At 40.6% G+C, this 22288-nt stretch overlaps 3 protein-coding genes across 10 annotated transcripts in view; 1 reads left to right on the top strand and 2 right to left on the bottom strand.

Annotated features, from left to right (window-relative positions):
• LOC148386716 (sodium- and chloride-dependent GABA transporter 2-like) overlaps positions 1–5993 on the top strand; it is a 25307-nt gene extending 19314 nt beyond the window's left edge. The window contains exons 1-14 of one of the 3 annotated variants that reach the window (XM_088397548.1): positions 20–369; positions 440–574; positions 731–871; positions 1180–1267; positions 1465–1597; positions 2270–2404; positions 2490–2593; positions 2826–2950; positions 3374–3486; positions 3571–3708; positions 3792–3894; positions 3968–4068; positions 4451–4621; positions 5164–5993. In XM_088397548.1, coding sequence (XP_088253674.1) covers positions 177–369; positions 440–574; positions 731–871; positions 1180–1267; positions 1465–1597; positions 2270–2404; positions 2490–2593; positions 2826–2950; positions 3374–3486; positions 3571–3708; positions 3792–3894; positions 3968–4068; positions 4451–4621; positions 5164–5286 — 1803 coding nt within the window. In that variant the 5' untranslated portion in view covers positions 20–176 and the 3' untranslated portion in view covers positions 5287–5993. Of the gene's footprint in view, positions 1–19; positions 370–439; positions 575–730; positions 872–1179; positions 1268–1464; positions 1598–2269; positions 2405–2489; positions 2594–2825; positions 2951–3373; positions 3487–3570; positions 3709–3791; positions 3895–3967; positions 4069–4450; positions 4622–5163 lie in introns of those variants that run through there. The other 2 variants (XM_088397549.1, XM_088397550.1) reach the window with 2 other exon arrangements.
• A 2-nt stretch (positions 5994–5995) lies between these two features.
• LOC148386718 (prolyl 4-hydroxylase subunit alpha-2-like) lies at positions 5996–14432 on the bottom strand. Of its 4 annotated transcripts, none has more exons than XM_088397555.1 (16): positions 14276–14432; positions 12209–12308; positions 11866–11962; positions 11442–11593; positions 10894–11031; positions 10525–10764; positions 9965–10170; positions 9632–9808; positions 9458–9528; positions 9293–9392; positions 8812–8865; positions 8403–8426; positions 8245–8310; positions 7876–7944; positions 7169–7265; positions 5996–6825 (listed from the first exon to the last, which is right to left on the bottom strand). In XM_088397555.1, the coding sequence occupies exons 2-16, from the start codon at positions 12288–12290 to the stop codon at positions 6755–6757; spliced, it is 1644 nt and encodes a 547-aa protein (XP_088253681.1). In that variant the 5' UTR covers positions 12291–12308; positions 14276–14432; the 3' UTR covers positions 5996–6754. The 4 variants fall into 4 exon arrangements, with proteins under 4 accessions (XP_088253681.1, XP_088253680.1, XP_088253682.1 ...); XM_088397554.1 differs by having other exon boundaries at positions 8367–8426; XM_088397556.1 differs by lacking the exon at positions 8403–8426.
• A 938-nt stretch (positions 14433–15370) lies between these two features.
• Positions 15371–21993, bottom strand: slc43a2b (solute carrier family 43 member 2b). 3 transcript variants are annotated; one of them, XM_088398098.1, is made up of 15 exons: positions 21925–21993; positions 20956–21265; positions 19820–20114; positions 19694–19749; positions 19546–19622; positions 18608–18700; positions 18403–18536; positions 18138–18331; positions 17919–18062; positions 17742–17759; positions 17168–17300; positions 16953–17085; positions 16752–16825; positions 16560–16683; positions 15371–16489 (listed from the first exon to the last, which is right to left on the bottom strand). In XM_088398098.1, exons 2-15 carry the CDS (start codon positions 21113–21115, stop codon positions 16328–16330), a joined length of 1797 nt encoding a protein of 598 aa, XP_088254224.1. In that variant the 5' UTR covers positions 21116–21265; positions 21925–21993; the 3' UTR covers positions 15371–16327. The 3 variants fall into 3 exon arrangements, with proteins under 3 accessions (XP_088254224.1, XP_088254225.1, XP_088254226.1); XM_088398099.1 differs by lacking the exon at positions 17742–17759; XM_088398100.1 differs by lacking the exons at positions 20956–21265; positions 21925–21993 and adding an exon at positions 20205–20313.
• Positions 21994–22288: the final 295 nt, after the last annotated feature.

Raw genomic sequence — 22288 nt, forward strand, 5'->3', positions numbered from 1 at the left:
GCATAAATAGCTAGCGCCTCAGAGCACCTTTGTCTGCCGAGAGGCAAGTGCGATAATCTTACTGTATCTGCTCAGGGTATTCCCACTTGACAAGGCTCGCTCCTGCTTTGTTTTGAGTGCAGTTTGGACGCGCAAAACGCATTCATTTGAATTTCTTTTCGCCTTTGGTTCTAAAAATGCTCTCAAAGGAGAAAGATGGTGACAGTTGTGCCGTTTTTGTGGCCATCGGAGGGCAAAAGAAGCTGAAAGAAACGGAGGAACGGGGCTACTGGGGCACGAAAGCCGAGTTTATTCTCACGGTGATGGGTGCAATCATTGGACCGGGGAACGTTTGGAGATTTCCTTATCTGTGTTACAAAAACGGTGGAGGTGAGATGGGGCTTTTTTTCTGACAATGCATTTGTCACTTTTCTGGTTCTAATATTTGATTTCTCTGTAGGTGTCTTTTTCATCCCGTATATTTTGTTCATGGTCTTTTGCGGGATCCCCTTGTTTTTCCTTGAGACCGCGATGGGACAGTACACCAACCAGGGTGGTATAACGTGTTGGAAAAAGGTTTGCCCACTTTTTCAAGGTGCCTATTCCCATTCATCTTCATTTTAGTTCACATTTGAGTCATTTGGAGAATAGTGATGAGACGCGGAATCGGTGCGTAATTACGCACGGATTGCGCAGTCTATTTACGCTGGAAATACTTACATGGTTGCTTTTTCTGTCTTTTACCTTGCAGGCATCGGCTATGCGAGTCACCTTATCATTGCATTCGGCGCCACCTCCTACATTACGATTATCGCTTGGGCGTTTTTTTATCTGTTCTCCTCCTTTAGTGCCGAGTTGCCTTGGGCCACATGTGGAAACGACTGGAACACAGGTTGGTATCCTGTAGGAACGGGACAGGGGAAAAAAATCGTGTGTAGGGCTTAACGTTCAAGTATTTTGTAGATCATTTGTATTGAGAGAACTTTCCAAGTGCAGAGGATCCGACTAAGTGCTTCATATGTTGGATTCACTTGAAAAAAAATGTTAGCCTCACATAGTTTTTAAATTCTGTGATTGAGAAAGGGTTATACAATGTTTTGCAATATTTATTTAGCCAAGAATATTGCACATTATCTGCGTATGCTTGGCATGGAAAAAGAGTTTTTTGCTTGATTTGTCGCACATGTCCTTGCCTTGTAGACTCGTGCGTGGACATCAGCGTTGCAAATCTGAGCCTCGGCGTGACACACAGGGAGAACATCACACTGCCTGTTGTAGAATTTTGGGAGTAAGCCCGCCCAGTCGACTATTTTGTCTCCCCTGACTCCATTTTTATTGTTCCCCCACCTCTTTTTTCCTGCTTTCCTTTTCCAGCTGCCCTTTCACCCCGCCTTCATCCTGTACAGTTGCATTGCTCCCGCTCATGAATCATGTTGTTGTGCCATCGCCATTGCCACCCTTGCTCCATACGTATGCTCTCCTCAGGCGCAGAGTGCTGAAGATCTCCCGTGGGATCGAGGAGGTGGGAAGCTTGAGGTGGGAGCTGGTCTTGTGTCTCATCCTGGCATGGGTCATCTGCTACTTTTGCATTTGGAAGGGGATCAAATCCACAGGGAAGGTTAGAAATAGTTCAGCAGTGAGCAACATGGCTTCAATTCTTCCAGCATAACACACAGTCATATAGTTTTTCTTCCAAGTATTGCTTACAGTGTTCTCGCCTTTCCCACAATAACACGGATGGATACATGGCAAAAGCGAGGATAAATCACCCAGATAAATTATTGCCTAAAAAGCCAAAATGCTTTAAAGACCTTGTCACACTGTACTTAGTTTGGCATGGCATGCTGTCAACACACACGCCCACTCATTACGTGTGTGCTGCAAAGTTGTGAAATGAAGTGGTGATGTCAGACGGCACATCCAATAAGAGAAGAATTGTCAGTGATATCAGAGTGCTGAAAATGTGGAACCGCACTATTTCTCATCCTGGTGAATAAAATCAATTGCGACCTCGAGAATCTTGAAAGGCACCTAACAAATCAAATTATTATTATTTATTTTTGTTATTAATATTATTATTATAACAAAACATTTGAAAAAAAAAACACCCATTATGGGAAGGCAACTATGTGCACACCTTTGCTATAATATTTAAATGAATAAAAATAAATATTACGTATATATCTAAACACAAGGGCTATACTTAATTTAGATGCTTACTAGCACTCGAACTCTAAATACAGCAAACTAATACGAACTCGTAAATTGTGTCTTGTTTCCTTTTAACCAGGCAGCCTACTTCACAGCTACTTTCCCCTACGCTATGTTACTTGTTTTACTCATACGTGGTGTGACGTTACCAGGGGCAATGGAGGGAATTATGTTCTACATCTACCCTGATGTATCCCGCTTATCAGATCCACAGGTAAGAACCAAGTGTGTCTTTTTTGTTTGGTGAGTTCGCTAATCACTTATCAGCATTTTCAGTGTTACATTTTCCGTCTTTTCAGGTGTGGTTGGATGCCGGCACTCAGATCTTCTTCTCTTATGCCATCGGCCTCGGGTTCCTGACCTCGCTTGGCAGTTACAATACTTACAACAACAACTGTTACAAGTAGGGACGCATGCTCAAAAAGTATTTGAAGGTGTTGGACACCAGGAACAAATGAATTCTAATTTCAGGGAAGTCGGAAATCCAGACCATCTGTCAACTTGCGTTTAAGAGTCCACAGTGACTCCATTGTGCTTGTTTCGGATTTAAATTTTATTGGTGATAAAAACAAGGTGCAGTTCTGTACTTTCCCTTGGTCATTTATTTAATATAAATGGGTGTGTTTGTTTTTTAGGGATTGCTTCTACCTGTGTTTACTGAACAGTGCCACCAGTGTTGTGGCAGGTTTTGCCATTTTTTCCGTCTTGGGATTCATGACCTACGAGCAAGGTGTCAGTATTGCAGAGGTGGCAGAATCAGGCAAGTGATGATGCCATTGGTTCTATTTTGCTCTTGAAAGCGCAGATATCAGATTGGTGTCACCTTCCATGAAAAACAAAAAACAAAATAGGAGATTCAATTTACTCAACTCCCTGACGACACAGCAAAACATGCCGCCAATTGACATTTTTTGCAAATCTATTTAAAAGAAAAGCCTAAACCTACAAAAGAATTCTATTGAATTCTGTCACTCGAGACTCCCTAGGTTGGCGTGGAATTTAAATGATTTCACAACACTTTGGAAAGTCTGTAAAGCTGCCAAATCAGTGAGATGTAAGGTTGATGTAACAGTCCGAAGAGCCGAGAAACAAATCTGGGTTCTGAATTTTCACACAGCTTCCAATGTAAATGGTAAATAAGATACTTTTGGATCAGAGTCAATTTTCAAATGTATGTGTTTAGGTCCAGGACTAGCCTTTATTGTTTATCCCCGTGCTGTGGCCATGATGCCCATGCCGCAGGTGTGGGCCGTGTGTTTCTTCCTCATGATCATTCTACTCGGTTTGGATAGTCAGGTAAGCATTAACTTTATGAACAAGTAAGCAAGCGCCCAGTAGAGTTTCAACAGACCATTTTGGCTGCTTCCGCCTCCCAATCAGTTTGTCGGTCTGGAATGTCTGATGACGTCACTGGTGGATCTTTACCCGTCTTACCTACGTCAAGGCTACAGACGTGAGCTGGTTCTTCTGGCCATCTGCACCGTGTCCTGTCTGCTGGGACTTTCTCTGGTGACGGAGGTTTGTAAAAGCCATAGTTGACATTTGATTCATGATTCATATTTAATACAATGTCATTGTTTTTATTATTGCTGTGCTTATAGGGGGGGATGTACCTGCTCCAGCTGGTGGATTTCTACGTCTGCAGTGGGACCACCCTGCTCCTGCTCTCCATCTGCCAGTCTGTCAGCATTGCTTGGGTCTATGGTATGCGTTATGGAGAGAAAAAAAAAAAAAAGACAAAACAATATAAACTAAATGCCCCTGCTTTACCTCACAGGGGCTGAGCGTTTCTATGGGAACATCACAGATATGATTGGCTATCGTCCCTCTCCGCTAATGAAACTCTGCTGGTGCTACTTCACTCCATGTTTATGTTTTGTAAGTATCAAGTCAGACTCCCTTTTCGTTCATTCAACATTTTGTACAGTTTATTCTCACACCATTTAGTTTGTATGCCTCCCCTGCACGGAATTTAAATAAGAGCCGCTAGCTCTGGCGTAGAAACAAGTCAGCTGTGTTCACTCCCACAACGCCGCAAACGCCATTTTCTAAATATCTACAAAAATACCAGACAAATGAAAATGCCAACCATATGGTGGGCAACCAACCCAAGTTGTCGTCTGCCTTTAGCCCAAAGTCGGCAGGAATTGGCTCCAGCGCTCTCCAAACACAGAGGAAAAAAGAAAGGATGAAATGAATCTACATAAACAAAGTTCATATCACATTTGCTGCATTCATCCAATGTCTTCTCTCACCGCAGGGCACGTTTGTCTTCTCCATAGTCCGATTTTCTCCCTTGAAGTTCAGTCGCACTTATGTTTATCCACTTTGGGCCAACATCCTGGGCTGGTTCTTGGCCACCATCTCCCTGAGCCTCATACCTCTCTTCGTGCTCTACAAGCTCCTAAATGGACAGGGCACCCTTCGTCAGGTGAGATAGATATGCAAGCATAGAAAGATCATAAAGATTGTTCAAATGTTTCCATTAAAGCACTGGAGCATCGGTCGTGGTAGCCTCATATGAACCTGACGTCAAAGCACTCAAGCATCAGTCATGTTCGCCTCATATGAACCAGATGCATGTTGAGGTTTGTTTAAGTACAACTTGGCAGCCAGTCATAGCCTCAGCAAAAGATTTTCCAAACAACATTTTTTCCTCAAATGCAAGAGTTGGAAGCCAACCTAATACGATCCAATAATTCATGTGTGATCACGTACGTACATAACTTCCAGGCATCTGTTTTCGGAGAAAAATGCTTCCTTCTTGTTTTTTTTTTTTTACTTCTTGGCAGTCTATATATACAGACCATCACGTATTGCTTTGTCCTCCCACCCAATATGATAGTCCAGTGTAAGATTCATTTTCCATCCACCACCCTTATATCAAATTCCATCATGATAAATTGACTCCAATAAATAACTCCACATGTTTCGGACAGTAGAGTCATTCTGTTCAATCTTGTCTGCCCTCAGCGATTCCTGATGCTATGCCTTCCTGAAGATGACCTGAAATGTCTTCCCCAGCTGAGAGACAAAGTCGTCGCACCAGTCACTGAACTCAAATCTTTGTCCGGTGAAGTGGAAGATAACAAGTGATCGAGTACGGAAAAAAAAGTGAACTACAAAAAGCAAGTACGTGACATTTCACTTTAGTGTGAGCCCGTTGCAAGAATCTCATTTGAGATGAAAACAACATTACGAAGGGGCAAGAGTGTCAGGAAATAATAATAGAGTGTCTTCTTTTGTAATCAATGTGCCTTACATGATAAGCCCTGCCTACAGTGTGCTTGTATGTATGGTAGCATTTTTTTTTACTTTGTTCTCTGTTGGACTAAACAACAAACCTGGATGTTTTCATACTGAATTGGTCTTAAGGTTCTGTATTATAAAAGTAATATTTGTGTTGTAAGATGACTTTCTATTTTTGCTGAGAAAAAAAAATTACATGCTGAGGCCTTGTCTAAATGTTGCCATTTTTTTTCTTTTTATAAAGGAATATTTCCCCCTCTCTGGCCCTCTTTAAAAAAAAAAAAAAATCGTTTTTAATAAAAAAAAAAAAAAAAAACTTTCTGGGATGTGTGGATGGCAGGGCAAACTCACCCGTTTGCAAAAAAAAAAAGCCATGGTTCACTAATTAATATTCTAGAGTGTTTACTCTGTGCTTGAATATATTAAGACATGTTTTGTACATTGACCTGTAATACTGTACATATGAACTAATGATAAAGAACAAAGCTGACAAATCAAAATGAAAAGACCATCTGAAATTTTTTTGCAGGCTAATAAAGTAAAGTCAGACATAACATTTGAAAATAAAAGACCATTTATTGTTTTTCCTGATGGCCATCTGGTAGAAAAAGTACAGAATCTGGTGAAATAATTTAAACACTGTATAAATAAAGCATCTCTTGGGACAAAGCAGAGAAAGGTTGAATCGAGGCAAGTGGTGGTCTTGTTTCTTGCAGATTCTTCCTCAGTTCTGAAACTTTCATGTGGATTCCCTCTATTTGTGTTCTCCGGGCATGGTCGACGAGCGCTTTATTTGCATCACAAGAAGATGGGACATTCCATCAAGTCCACTTGCCTTCATTTAACCTTTCCGAGTACTCGTACAGGAATTAAAAAAATTCCTGTCAGGTCGTTATTGTTCCAATAAAAGTCTGCTCGATTGGCATTCATGCTCCGTTTTTATGGATTTGTCATCCGTTCCTAAGGTGTTAGTCGGTTGGCAGTCCTGATGGCAAGGTGTGCTTAAGACTTGCTCACACAAGTTTAACACTATTCAAATAATTCAATAGTTGGGCTAAGAATTACCAATGCAAGAACTTGCATTTGTGTGTCTAAACTTCGACAGTTTTATGTCCGTAATTTACGTCCGCCTGTGGGTGTGTGACGATTCATGTGATTCAGTGTTCAAAATGGAATATTTATAAACTACTCATGTTTACAGATCCTCATTGAAAGCATTGGTTGACGCGGAAAAAAAAAGATGCACCATGGTTTGTGTTTAAGAACTTTGTGACGTGTGTTTGCAGAATATATGGTGTGGGGGGGGGGTCAATGATCAATCCACTTCTGTTAGGCCACAGGGTCTCAGAAATTCCTGCCCTCGCTCATGAATCCATTTGTTGGACACTGCAACGACAAAAGTAGGATTTTTTTTTTTTTTTAAATAAAAAGTCTACACACCCCTGTTCAAAGTTTGGTAATAACAGGATTATCATTTGAAACCGTTTTAATTTCAGACTTTACATTCCAGGTGCTAATACCCAGAAGACATTAGCTAATATTATACAAACGTTCTTGGCTGAAGGAACTATGCAGTAATGTAACAAAATGTGTCCACAGTGATCAAACTTGGACACGTGAAGCAATATGAGTCGCTGATGGCCAAGAGTAACTTTCCATAACATTTTTTTTTTTTTCATCATAACACCTTTTTTTTTGTGTGGGATACATTGGGTAAATCTCGACTCACCCCATTTACTTCCTACTAAAACAGGACAGGCTGCATGTCTGGTCCTGTAGTCTCCTTCACCACTTTTGAAAAGGTTATACCAGAATACTGCTGTCCCCTGTGATGCAATAAGACCATAGTAAAAAAAAAAAAAAACAATGAGAACATTCAGCATTCTTGCAACGAATAACAGATGTGAGAGAAGGATCACAGATTTAAACATGAATGTGTGGGAAGTCAACAGTCGTAGATTGGAATCTATTGTTCCTTGCCGCACTAGAAGAGCATAAAACAGCACATGTTTCCGAGTCAAGTGAGGCAATTGAAGATGTCCAAATATTCCTGCCAAATTAGATGTGTTTTTTTTTTTTTTTTGCAAAATGTCTGTACAATGCAAGCAGAGCTCTGGGATAAATCTATCAGCATATTTCTTAGATATCATTCTTCAGCCTTCGAAATATGGTTACTGTAAGCACTATGGAACTCAACATTACAGAACTGGCGCTCATTATTATTTATTTCAAAATGTAATTTATATTTAACACGGAGCAGAGATTGTTGCATATTTGCAAATACATTTATAATCCTTATAGTGATCAACTAAATTACTTCGTAAATGTTAATCTGACTTTGGACCATTAACAAGTGAGTAGGCTTGGCTTGCATATGACCTTTTGTCCTTCACTAATGAAGTGCTGATTGAACGCCATAGTTTATTAATTGATTACCTTTCTGGGCTGGATAACAGCCCCAAAGTCAGGGAAGACGGTGGCACCTCCTGCTTCAACGTCGCTCATCTGGAGGAAAACCAAAAATATATACTTTTGTGTCCATATATGAATAGAAACATAAACAAAGGCCCCAAAAAGATATAACAAAAACAGTTAAGGCACTCATTTTAATTTTCAATGAACTCTGAACACAAGATGTAGTTGAAATGAAAAGTCTCCACAACTGTGTTCACATGCCAGATTTAAGTGAAACAAACAAATGCATTAATGTGAGCTATAATCGGTAGGACTCAATTGAAAACTATTTTTTTCAAAACAAAATAAAACGTGCCTCTCAAATAGCGGCGACTGGAGGCACATACTTACATAGTTCAAAAAAGTTGCCACACGATTTCCAGTGCCTAATCTTTTGAAGGCATCTGGCTCATCTTTCTACAAAGATAAAATTCAAGTGTAAAATACACAATGAAGACAGCACTGTTACTTACGTAATTTAGGAAGGTGGCAAGCCTATTTCCATCCACCTTGAGGTTGCTGTCAAAAGGACGCTGCAACAGATGTTTATAACTTTAGCGCAATACTTCAATCAGGAGTCCGCCGAAAAGGCTAGCGACTATGCCCAAATGCAATTAAGGCTTCAACGAATGTAATTGTTAAGAGTCAAGAAAAAAAATGCGGGATTGCATACAATCCAGGTGTGGTGCGCCAATTCAAATCGGGTTCTTATTTATGTTGCAGGTTGTCCTGACATGACCGGTTGTGATTTATGCAAAATCTTTCTTCATCATTGCACGCACGCTTCCAAACAGCTGCACAAAGTACAGCTCACAGCAACGTTATGCGTGATAGACATAACAGACGCCATATGAAGTACAAACATTTACTCGTGGTGTTCAGTTTCAACACACACACACACTATGAATGCAAACTCACCCTGGAGAAGTCAAAATGTGGCTCGTACTGTCCTCCAACGCCGTAGTTAGCAACCTGGTCAGCCATTAAAAGAGATGACTTATACGTTTAAAAAACAATGAACACTGCATATTACATATGGCTTATTTTTACAATATGCTCCTTTTTAGCAAATATTTGTTATTGTATGTAAATAATATTATCATTAATATTATTTTTGCACAAGTGTGAACGTTTGATTGCCCATGTATGAAGTCACTTGTGCTCGCGTGATATTTAGGTTAGTTTGTTAGTAAGCAGTATTATTGAACCTCATATGAAGATGCTTTATTTATTTATATAATAATTGACTTACTGGATAAAGTTATTTGACAAAGTGGTGATTGTGTACATGCTTCACTTTCACTGAAAATGGCAATTAACAAAGCCCTTCTGAGAATGGAAACGATATGAAATTGGAAAATCCATGTTTATGCAGTATTTCTATATGTTTGAACATTACCTGTAATAACTCTGCTGTGTCTACTGTTAGTCCTGTGATGTCCTGTATTCTCTGATTGACTCTGGCAATGACCGGACCATCTTCTTCTTCTAACCAGGCACTGATTAAATGTGAAAAGTGTATTTAGTAGGAAAGATCGAAGATGCTTAAGCTTCTCTGAATCACCTTTTTGATACTCTGTAGTGGGCGGTGGTCAACACTCCTGTTTTGGGGTCTCGGACTGTAGCTCTGGCAAGCTTAAAAAAATAATAACACAGGTTATCTGGCTTTCAAACAAATATTTCAAACCAGATTGTTTTTTTTGTTTTTTTTCCCCCCAATATCAATGTCGTGTCTCACCCTGGGTTTGGCCATCTCTTTAATCTTGTCAATTTCATAGTCGGAAAGGGCTTCCAAGTAGCGTACAATGTGTGGGCTGTCCCACTCGTCCTCCTCCATCATGGGCTTCAGTAGCAGGCGAGGATTCTTGTTTCCATCCTGGTAGCGGCAGAACAAACGGCTGCGCCTCGCTTCCGTCTGGTGACATTATTAACATCAAAAGAAAGCGATCAATAAATGTGACGTGTGTCAATGCTAGTATATTTTGTTGTGACTTTTTCAGTAAATGGAAAAATCCCACCCCATTTAAAAACTAAGTACATGGCATGTGTGTGTTTTCTCAATCCGACTCACCATTCCGTCTCCTTCCCCTCTGCATAGAGCCTCATAGGCAGCTCTCTCTGGCAGGTGGTCAGCGGGTCTGACGTAGGTTCCCAGATGGATGGGCTCCTCTGAAGCAGGCTGGCTGCTCTGCTCCTCCTTCTGCTGCTCATTCTGCTCTTTGAGGAGCAGCTTCTCAAAATAACGTAAGTTTCCTCCTGCCCTCTGGTGGCTAGGATCTGTCAGCACAAGGGAATGGGTCAATGTGGTCCACATGCTACATGAAATACAATTAATACAGCTGAGTTAACATCTGCCATCTACTAAGAACCACATATTTTGTCATGAAAGATTTCTGACAGTTGTCACCGCAGACTCGGACAATGGGCTTAAATTAACCCGTTTAAGCTCATACCTAGGGTGCGGCACACCCTGTGGTTTTACTCGGCCCAAAACCTAATTATAGAGGAAGCAAAAACACTACCACATACTCAGGACTGTAAAATAATAAGAAGAAAAGTTTTCAACACAACAGTCCCCATAAAATAGATTTGTTTTTTACATCTAAGCTGCCTTCTGAATTATTTTCTTACCGATGGCCACCAGCCTGCGCGTGAGCTCGACGGCACGAGGCAAGTCTCCCATTTGGTAAACGGAATAGCTGAGGTAGTCCAAAATAGATGACTTGGAAACCACAGCATCTTCCCCGGCGTCAAACTGCTTCAAGGCCTGTTGCACCCACAGCACGGCGTGGTAATAGTCACCCTCGTTATACGCCGTCTTGCCCATGTCAAAACAATCGTCCACGGTCAGAAGGGCGCTGGAGTGCATACCTAGGACAACAATGAAACGGGTGAGATCTCAGATCACAACTACATCTGTGATATTGCCGACTTCTCTCTTTACAGATGCTTTAAAGCTCCGGAAAAAATTGTCTTTTTCACTCCACGCATCATAATGACCTGGAAGTCTTCCTTTGGAAAAGTCCTCGGAATCAAGCTGGTAAGTGTCTTGAAGACGCATTAGTGCCTTGGCAGCACCCTTCTCATCTTCCTCGTCAGGAAAATACTGTTTGTGCATGGTCATGTTGGAAATAAACCCTGGAAAAAAAGCAGAGAGAAAACATCTCGAGTTCTGCATTGGAATGCGGTAAATTGAGCAACAGCATTTATTAAAGAATATTATTTCATTGCTATTGTGATTAAAAACAAAAAAGTCCGACTTTTCCTTAGTTTATCTGTCTGACAGATGTAGCCGTAAACACGGCTAACACGGGCACAGTATCAAAAAAGCAACAGCTGCAGCTGTCATGTAACTACTTTGGTTCTGTTTCCTCGGCTCATCTGGGAAACTGATTGTTATCGTGGAGCTTCCAATCCATTTCATTTTCTACCATATGGTGAATCAAGTAGAAACGCACATGCTTGAGCTCCAGGTAGCCTCGAATGAAAAAATCATTTTCACTTTCACTTTCAGTGAAAGGTTTGCTCCAAAACATGCCATTTCTTACCGTCGGAGGGGTTCTGCAGAACCAGGCTCTCCAGATGAGACCACTCGGTGTTGAGTCTCTTCATGAGCTTGTAGGCATTCACCGGGTGAGCCAGATAGGCTTCTGGGTCGGATGTCGACATTCTGGTCAGGTCATCCAGTTTCTTGGCCCAGCTAAATCCACAGAAAAATGCTAACACTATTTAAGGCTTCACAGTCAAACATAAACTGTTAATTGAAAACACAAATACAGTTGATATTTATTATATGCAGCGATGTTTTTTTTAAACCAAACAGATGTGTCAGTTATCTGCAGAAAAATGCAGCAGAATGAATGACCTAAATTCCAGTTTTCCCCACCATGCCCTGACCTGCCACTGGCAGCTCATCATCATAACCATCACGGTTGAGTTCTCTTTACAAGGATTAATGACTTGTGTGCGTACCTTTTGACCTCAGCCAGTTTGGACTCCTCTGCTTTTATGTACTCTCGGAGGGAGTGGACAAGCTCTTTCTCTGTGTACAAGAGGTCTGTCATCTGGCCTGCAGACATGGAGAACATGCACATGTTTCAAGCTTGGATTGAATCCCATGACAAAGAGCAGCCAATGGCCATCATCTTTTGAGGCGACGTGGCATGCGTCATAAACATCTGCAGGCGTCCATTCATTGTGCACAACTTTTATCCTGGTGCAGAGAAGTGGACATGGGATTGTTCAACCACGATAAATTCACTGCTAGGGAAAGTGATGGCGAGTTTCAGTGTCACTGTGTGATTTCTGAACCCACCAATAGAGGTGAAGATTTCTGCTTGCGTTCTCCAGAAGCAGAATAGCAGAACGTAGGAGACGAGACACAGCAATGACCTCATTTTGACTCAATCCCGAACCTACAAAAAAAAAACATTTTTAGTATTTGCATTGAAAAATACATTTATATGCAACATTTATATATGTATTTTTGTATGCTGTTCAACAGTTTTGAGGTGTATTTGAAGCCCTTGTGAATATTGAGCTGTTTCCAGAAAAACTTGCCAATTGTTTTCCAAAAAGATTAAGCATTGGTTATTCATGCATGGTGCTTTGTGGATGGTTTGCTCAGTGGGCAGACTTGCCCGGGCAATAAAAGCAGAGCATGCTCGGACACAAGGCTATTTCACATTTATAGAACCCACAAGAGTAGCTTTGTTTATGAGGAGATTAGTTCATGTTACCCCGAACTAAGTGAATTCTTTTTTTTGCTATTGTTGTTCTGTTTCCAGCTGTGCTTGCTTTCAATTTGCTTTCAAATCCAACATGCATTTTAGATCAAAACTACTTGTTTCACGCCAACAACAGACATTCCAGAAAAGATTTCTGTGGTCTTTTAAACCCTGATTCTAACGTGGCTTTTAGGGCAGATCTCGGAACAGAGCAGGATATAAGAAGTGATGAGAGGAAATGCTAAGCAGCTGTATTTTTGGAAGTGTGCTATCAAAGATATAACTTTTCTTCGCTTTGCTAGTTTGTGTGTTTAGCTATGGAATTAAAAGATAATCCCATGAAACTCGGCTCTGAGAACACAATCTGCAAGATGGATGCAATGTGTGTTTGGGAAGGAAGGAGGACTTTTTTTTTCTTCCAGAGGATCTTGTTTTATTCAGCTGGGAAGGAAAGTGGCGTGATTAGTTAAGTTAAGTAAAACAACGTGTCAATGTGACATGAGACTATTTAGACATTGGCTAAAGCTTGCAAAAAAAAAAAAAAAAGTGCATAAAACCTCAATTGGTAATGGAGATTTTGACTTGTTTGAAGTGACAATTTCCTTTCCAGATAAAATAATTAAAAAATAGTTTTCCAACTGTAGTAAAGTAAAACACTTTCCCGGTGTCAGCAGATGAATAACAGAGGGGTAACATGAATGTACTTGCTTGTTAATAGTTGATATTTAATGAATCGGATATGCATTTCAGATAATGGATGGATCATGTATTGCTCATACTATGATAATCAGCCAGACCTGTTTCTCTGTGGATGTAATTTGCATGTTCACAATTAAAAAAAATACTTTTTTGTGAGCATAGCGCTTACATTTGTTATCAAGAGAGGGGATCCATGTGGATATGAATACCCATGCACACTTGTTAGAGCCTGCCAGACACTTTGAGTGGAATGTAAACACCGAGAATCATTGATAAGAGGTCCCAATGTATAATAAATATGTATACTGCATTGACGGAATATTTACATGTTCACTAAAAAGAGACAAATGACGTTGATTTGAAGACTTTTTTTTATTTTTTGCCTTGATAGATTTTACCACAATTTTTAATGTACGACATTGTGACCAAAACGTTTTGGTTGGGTGGAAAAAAAAAGTATAAAAATGACCTAATTGTTTCGAAGCCACGCCCCTATCTGACGTCACAACAATAGCAGCGTCGAGATTTGGAAAACCTAACGCCGCAACTCGTTTGGGTCGCATGAGTTTGGAAAAAAATTATTTTCCGATGATAATAGCAACTTTTATGGTCCTAATACGAGTGCGGTAAGGCGTGCGTGCTCCTGATATGTCTATTGCGTTGCTGTGGTGCAAAACAAGTTCTTCAAACTTTAACCAGAAGATGACAACAAGGTTGCAAATTAGTTACGTTGTAAAAAGCAACTTGTCATGTAAAAAAACCATCAGGCAAGTATAAAACACAAATCTATGTTATTTGGCATTTGCTACGACGCGAAGTTCTGTTCCCTGGCTTGTAAGCCTGCAGCTGGATCTTGTACAGTACTAGGTAAGCATGCCAGCATGTTCGCAATGAAACTGAGCAAACACAAATCCAAACGGGGGAGAATTTGGAGGTAATAATCTGTGTGCACTTACCTTCGCCTTTGGGGGGTTGAAAAACGCTGTCACAGAGTGCGACGTGAATAGTTTTCTACCCCAGGGTGAAGTGAACCGACAAAAGGGTGCGAAAGTATGTTGCTGCCACGTACAGAACAGAACCTCCTGGAAGCAGCCGTAATACCCCTAATCGTTGCGCAACAACGTTGACCTTGGGAATTTTTCTGTTTTGCATTTTTTGCACCTCGTAAAATCTTCAACATCTCATTTACTCCCCCTTAATCATCGCTCAAAAAATGTAAGAATAGATTTCACTTCTTATAATGAGTATGTACTGTTTCTGTAGTAAGCATGGGTGGAGAATAAACAACCAAACATCTTGTGCTATTTTATTGTTTTAGCATCATTTTAATTTTGATTAAATACTACTTCATTTTATTTAAACATTTGTTTATTTATAATAGATGGAAATTAAATTTTTCCAGTTGAGTATAATATGGAAATTACGGTAGTGGACACATGCAGCCAGTCACGTTTACAGTGTATCTTGGGTTACCATGGTTTCGGCTCTGGATGGAGTTTTTATATCTGTCTTTTTTTTTCACGTTTATGGTCTGTTGTGTGAATATGCAAGTGAAGTCACTGTCAATTAAATTGATAAATATTTGATAAATGGGTGTCTGTGTTTAGATAACGTGTAAGATGTTTTACTTTTTATGTTTCTCTATGAACAACATAACAAGCAAATTTCAAATACGAACATCTCTTAACAATTGCTGGATATGCATGACGTTGGATTGTTTTGGGGCTTTTCAGAATATTTATCACGTGTATTGAATGTCTAGAATATTTATCTCGTGCCTTATTATTATTTGGTCCTAAACGTAAAAGACTTTGGGCTCGGCAATAACCAACTTTAACCGCTAGACGTCACTGTAGATTGACAATAATCATTAGCGACTCATTTTAGAGCCGGATGGTTTTGAGTTAGTCTTTTGCTTGGTTAAATGCAAAATATAAATCATGTAAAATATGGGAAAATAATAAATGATAAGATATATCTTAAAAGAATAAATGTGAAGGTTAATAATTGAGAAAACCAAGTTACATCTAAATGGAAGTTCACTCTTATGATAAGGAAAGTATCTTTATTAAGACCCCAAAAGTACATCTGGTAGACTTAAAGTAAAAAAACAAAAACAAAACACTAGACTAAAGAAAGTTTGACACAAAATAAATATTCAAATGGTTACTTTGCTTGTAGCAAAACCAATAATGCAGTTTGCCTGATGTCCTTTGTACAAAAAGCCTTAAAGACCATGACATATATCTACAATACTGTTCCTACTTGAAAACAACGTAAGCCACTTAAATGTGGGGAAAGGTAGATGACAGTCAAAAATGACCATAGAAACACAAGATGGTATTCAAATTAGTTCAGTCTCAGAAAACTCAAAAATAACTAAGACAAAAATTGGCAAATGATGTACTTACACAAGAGTTTGAAACAATGGTTGTAGAAAAAGCATGAGAATAAAGTCAAAATATTCAGAGAAAAAATTCAGAATCCTAATAATGTTTTCATTTTTACAATTAAATGTGAAAATGTCGTTAATATCATTCAATATTTGCTAAAAACAATTTCTGAATGTGAAGCTCTCGTAATATTCCGACTTTATTTTCATTAGATTACAAGTAATGACAAATCTATTTTTTCCTGTAACATTGCAACTTTCTCAGTGTAGATTTTGTGGGCCTTATCCTCCCCCATAACAGCTCACAAACGTGGTTAAAGGAAATTTGATCATTAAATTATATAAGCAGTTTCATGGGACAAAAGAAGGCATTATAATGTGCAATACTGTGACAAAACGAAGTTGAGGATTGGGGGAATGCAGAGTGCTGATGCCTCTTTCCTTTCACAGTCTTTCCTCTTCCGCTTCGTTTATCCTTTTCACAGCAGAGTTTAAATATGAGAGTGATTGCGTGTAAAAATGGTGTCGTTAAACTGGATTGGTCAGTTTGTACGATGGTGTCTGTGGGCTACAGTATCTCCTATTTCTTCCATTCTGCTGTCACCGCTCTCAGTACTTAAACAAAGGCTTCTGGGATGTCAGAGCCATTGATTTTAATATAGATCTTGGCGTTGTTCTCCTTCTCGTGCCTTTCTTTGTGGAGCATATGTCTGTAGCAAATCAAGTAGAGAGGCAGCAGGAAGCCAAGCATGCTGAGGGCCAGAAGGCCAATGTTGACCTGAAAGGAGGTGACATCACCATTAGCTACATCTAGAATGTTAGGATTAGGCATTTGTGTGATGACGTACCCAGAATGGGTCTCCCTCCAGGGGTCCCATCATTGCCAAAAAGAGGGGCTGCTGCAGCAAAGCAAAGACAGCACTGACAAGCGACTGCATGCCCGTAAGACTGCCAAACTGCGATGAGGGGTACCTGGAATCAGACGACAAATGAATTCAGCGCAATCAAGTTAGGTTCAGATAGTACGCAGTAATACTTACACAGCAGCGTAAAGGCCGCCAACAGCCGAGTGAATGAATCCTCTCACCACGGTGTGCAAGACGAATGACACGATCTGGAACGAGAGGGCAGCAGAGGAAATTCAAAATAGATGACTTGAAACCAATTAGTCTTGTTGATGTAATTCCACTTTTAATATGAATACAGATCAAGAAATCTGGAAAAACCAAAGCACTGCTCACCTGGAGGGGGAGGTTGGGTATCAGGGAAGTGATCCCGAAGCCCACCAAAAGGAAATTTGTAAGCACAAATGCCCTCAGGGCGTTGGTCACCTTCTGGGTTTTTTTATCTCTTCGTTTTTTCTTTGGTTCATCCCTGATGACGATATCCTTGTTATTTTTACATTTTGAAATTTATTTTTAAATTGACAAAAACAGTCTGTATAAGTAGAACTCACTTGCTGGATGCATCTTTTGATTCAACGCCGTCATCACACTCTTTCAACTTCCAGTCCATAATTTGGCCAATCACAGGAGTGGTCATGAGGCAAAGCAGCTGAAGCATGCCAAAGATGGACGAGTACAAACTCACTATGACGATCAGAGGTGGAAAAAACAAATATTAGACAGGCTAACATTAGGAAAAATTGTTCTGAATGTTTTCTTATGCAGCTATGGTTAATTATTACTATTTAGCAAGCACTGCATAATATTGTGCAATAAATGCAAAGCTGCTCATGTGATGTGCACTTGGGAGAGCCAATTCAGCTAATAATTACAAGCAATGGTTAATGGGTGCTTTCAAACTAAAGCTGAATGATGTCTCAAGGACTCAGCTGTAAACATCCCTCACAGTTGAGGTCAAACAATGAAGTTACAAAAAAAAAGCAGGATGTTAGAGGTCACAGATCTGAAACAGCGTGTTGTTGTTAGTGCTGGGGAGCTAAATGTTAAATAAATGCTAAGTTATTGAAAGAACAGTGACCGGATAGGTTCTTGAATGGACGGTGACTGTATCATCTGGAATCTTACCAAGTTCCATTCTTTCCACTGAAAACCAAAGATTGGGAACAACAATTATTCTACAATCTTAACTATTGCCTGACCAGCATTGATTTAAAAAAAACACCAATATGGGACAACCATTTTTTTCATAAATTATATACCACCAAACTATAACCGACTAAACTGGTCTCCTGGAATGCTAACCTGTATTCAGGTCACCATCGCTGAGCACCTCGAGGACGCTATTCATGGCCCCCATGTAGAACAAAAGACGCAGCTGAGTCACCGACATGGTCACCAAGCTGAGCAGGAAAATGGGTGTGGTGATAGTTTTCAGAAATGACTGGGCTGGGAACAGAGAAGATGGCTCGTTAGGATTCAAGTTAACGATAAAGGTGAGCGAACGAAGGCAGCGTCTCTTACACTCTTCTTGAGGTTTTGCGTCCAACTCTAGGTCCATGGTGGAGAGGCAGAGTTTGCCCTCCTTGGTGGGGAGCTCTTTCTGCACCAGGCTGTTGCCCACACTGAGACGACGACCCACCGTGGTCACTTGGCGGTAAAACTGTTTGCCTGTGATCTTGTGGTCAAATCCCAGCCAGCTGAACTTGATCTTGACACTGACAAAGTGTGATTGGAAGGAATGAATGACATCCTGATACATATTTGCATTTATCTGGACAATACTAACGTGTAATCCATATCCTCTGGTCCTGGGAAAGGTTCCAGAGGCCAGTTGAAGTAGCAGTTGAGGAACACCAGTCCAGCACAGGCTGCCCACACCACCAGAATTGTAATGAACGGTATGCCCAAGTCATAGATCACCTGTGCAGAATGACATAACCATAGTGATAATAATCTCCACTAAAGTGAATAAAAGTATTTTTTTCTCTGACCTTGACACCAGGGAAGGTGACCGCAGAGGAGGCATAGGAGCCAATCATCAGGGCGATGAAGGTGGAACGAAGGTCCCCGAACATGTTTGGCAACTGGAGAAAGAAAGACAATTAACATAGTAAGCTTGAGCTCAATTTGAGGCATGCCTGCTGACATTTTTCCCCCCCACATTCCCCCTCAGTCCTCCACAGGGATCATATAAAGAATGTTTATCAGTGTTCTCTGAAGAATTTTTTTTTGTGGGGGGGGTTGTCCTATTATCCTTGGCCACCCCCCCAGGAAAAAACATTCAAGGAAGTGAGGAACACGAGTAGCAAACATTCCAAAATAAAGACCCAAACAAGCTCTTCTGTTTCAAGAGACTGAACAACAACAAGCAGGACATTGAATTACATAAGAGATAGGAGAGGAGAGCAGAGAGAGAAAGTAGTGGGGTGCCTTCATTGCTACTGGCTGTTGCCCAAGACCTTGAAGGCCATGCGTTTATATACTTGTAGCAGTCTGACGTGGAGTCACGTAATAATTAACCAAATACTTATTGTTTTCAGATCATTCTAAGTGAAAGGGGGCTGTGACGTACAGTAGAAGGTATGACCGGAGTAAAATTTATTGCATACAGATATTGTGACTTTATACAGTCCAGGCAGATTTACAAGAGGAGAGCCCCTCCGGAGTGAACACCATCACCATGGTACACTTTGGGACTGTGTGCTTCCTTATAAGATGGCAGAGGTTGGAACAAAAGGGAAAAGAATGCTGAAGAACTCGGAATCCTAAAAAGCATCTCATGTTGTTGTTCTTTTCTGTCCCCTGAGTCATGTTTAGTTCCTAGAATAGGCCATGCTGACTACAACAAAAGGAATGACTGGAAGTGGCGCATATTTTTTTTTTCTGTTTGCTAAAGTGTACAGATGACACGGTCCATTCACAAGCTTACCGTGAGGGAAGTGAAGGTCATGCACATGCCACCAAAGCCGTTGAAAGTCAAGGCGATAAAGATAAGGACTGAGAGTTCTGTAATGAGAGCAGGTAAAACACTTCATTGATCTGCCAAATAGCGAACTGACCAAATAGCGGATGATTACCGTTTGGTTGGTAGGCTCCGTAAGCAATGAGAAGACAAGACAGGCCGAAGCATGTGCTGAAATGACAGAAAACATTTTTTTCACATCTGCTATTCTCAGTTAAGATTATTTTAGTGTGGCGCTCACCTGCCCAACAATCGGAGTTTACGAGGTCCGTATTTGTCCATGACGATTCCCAGTGGAAGTGTGATAGCAGAGAGAAGGAAGGAGCCCACAGTGAAGGCCAGATTCAACATCTCATCTTGTTCTTTACAGATTAACCAGCCATTCATCCTCAGCTGCCCGTCCATCGGGACCAGGGGCTTCATCTCCACCCCATCCCCCAGGTCCACCACGGGCCCCTCGAAGCCATCGTAATAGTCGATGTACTCGTCCGGCGCTGGTGTCGTCTCCAGTGACATGTTATAGCTGGAGCTGTTACCTGAAAAATGTAAGTACAACAGAACACAATCATGAATCTCGGTGGATTTGAAAACTTTATAAAAAAAAAAAGTTGTCATGAAACGTTTACCTAACATATGTGGTATCGCTTCATGATTATCATTGATTTCTCTTATTTGTTTTTACGGTCTAATTTCTACTCTTCATCACTTTTCCTATCAGCCTGCTGTTCCCTCTTGGTCCCTTATCAGCAGACTTTAAACTTCCGTACGGCCGCTAATAAAGCACTGCTGATGCTTTCCTCAATCTCGCTTATCATCTGTCACGTGCCTATAAAAAAGCTGAGGTGGTGCTGCGATCATCTTACATCATTGCACGGAAGATAAGACGTTTGGATCATCTGTCCGGAAGTCACCTATGCAGATGTGAAGGCCAAATATTTACTGAGATCAGAGGCTGACTTGGGTGGAAATAGAACTAGACCACAGATTTTGTTTCACTGCGAGCTAAAATGCAATATATGTAAATCCCACGAAATTTGCCTAAATATTTTATGGTTCAATTTTGGGACGCTTCCAATCACAAAGACCTTATTGACTTGAAACTGCATCTTCTGAACGTCAATTGATAAATCAATTTTGTAGAGACTCCGAAGGTGATAACTGAAACAAACTCTGACCAGCCAATAATCAACTTTGGTCACCAACCAGACAATATTTGACATGTAATTGGGAATTCAAGGGATACGTCTGACCTAAATTAACCTTTGGTGCTCGCCTTTTCAAACAAATAAAAAACAAAACATATTGGCTTGGCATGCATGTTACAGTTGCATGGTGCTTTTCAATAATATTGAACCAACCCAGCTGGCATTCACTCACCTTCGTCGCTGCAAAGGTACGAGTAGAAGCCCTCTGACTTGAGCATAATGAGAAGCGATCCCCATCCCAGGAGCACAGCAGAAAAGAGGAGATTCTCAATGATAGCAGTCACCGCCATCCACCAGCGCCGGGCGAATGCTGTGACCAGCGTCGGAGCCATGGTTGAGGGAATGGAGATAGGCAGGCAGCGTGGCAAAGAGCTGGACAAGTGAGCGAGACTGAGGGTCCCAAGGAGGGGAAAAGAGAGGGAGACACTTAGTTGTCGCCTCGTTGACCGGTGCTCCTGATGAAGGATCAGTGATCACTTTATCTGGGGGAAGACAAAAGAAGGGAGGGGAAGGTTTTATAGTTGGCCTATCACTGCAGGACAGTGAAGGCCAGTCAGGGCAACTTTTACAACAATTAACTTTGAACCCAGCCCAAGATAACTAAAGTGCTGCATGCGTGTAAAACATTCTAACGTCATCGATCAACATACTGTAACTTTTCACCAAATACAGTTGAGTCGTATTGAGTATAATAACGACTGATAGCAAATTATGATTTTCAAACAACTTTGCTGGACCTCTCTCTGTAATTATTGAGTGAGCACTCACAGTGGAATAAACGAGGTTCTGTTGTTTGGGAATAAAAGAGGGGAAACTGGCCCAAACTGGACTCCATCACCTCAGGGCCCCTCAGTGACTATTCCCTCCCTGCCTCTCTTCATAAATGTCCTCAGGGGCCCATTCAACTGCAATTACTGTAAACTTTTGCACATTTAGAACATAAAAGGGAGCACCAGGCAAAGAAATTACTGCAGAAAAAAAAACATTCTTTTGTTTGGACATTTGTAACATAAGGTAAGTTAAAGTTTCAGTATCATTTTCTTAAAAAGGAGAGTGATTCTTAAATATCTAAAATACAAATAACCCCTCTTAAAATCATCTTTAATCATTCCATAATTTAAAAAATATATATAAGTCTTACCCCTCCAGCAGGCTGTATGCACCACCACTCTTGTGTCAAAAGGACGAATTTACAAAGGGTGTCTTTATATATACTGTACACAGGCGTTTTATAGCGCCCTCTATCGACGAGCGTCTTTATCTGTGCAAAACAACGCGACAAAAACAACTGCGGGTCTATACATTTCGATTGATACTAAAGTTTGCGACACAGCAAGCACTTTGTTTTTGTCTTGTGAAAATTCAACAAATGATGAAATTGTTGGGGGAAAAAATCCTGAGAATAAAAACACTCTGAGGGGTGAAATGTGGGGCATTATTATTTAAATCAGACAAATTGCCGTTTCGCACATGATGGATTCTTTTAGATAAGGATGAGTGTTATT

The sequence above is a fragment of the Syngnathus floridae genome, chromosome 15 (genome assembly GCF_059516105.1).
Source record: "Syngnathus floridae isolate MCC-2025c chromosome 15, RoL_Sflo_1.0, whole genome shotgun sequence".
NCBI classification, from domain to species: Eukaryota; Metazoa; Chordata; class Actinopteri; order Syngnathiformes; family Syngnathidae; genus Syngnathus; species Syngnathus floridae.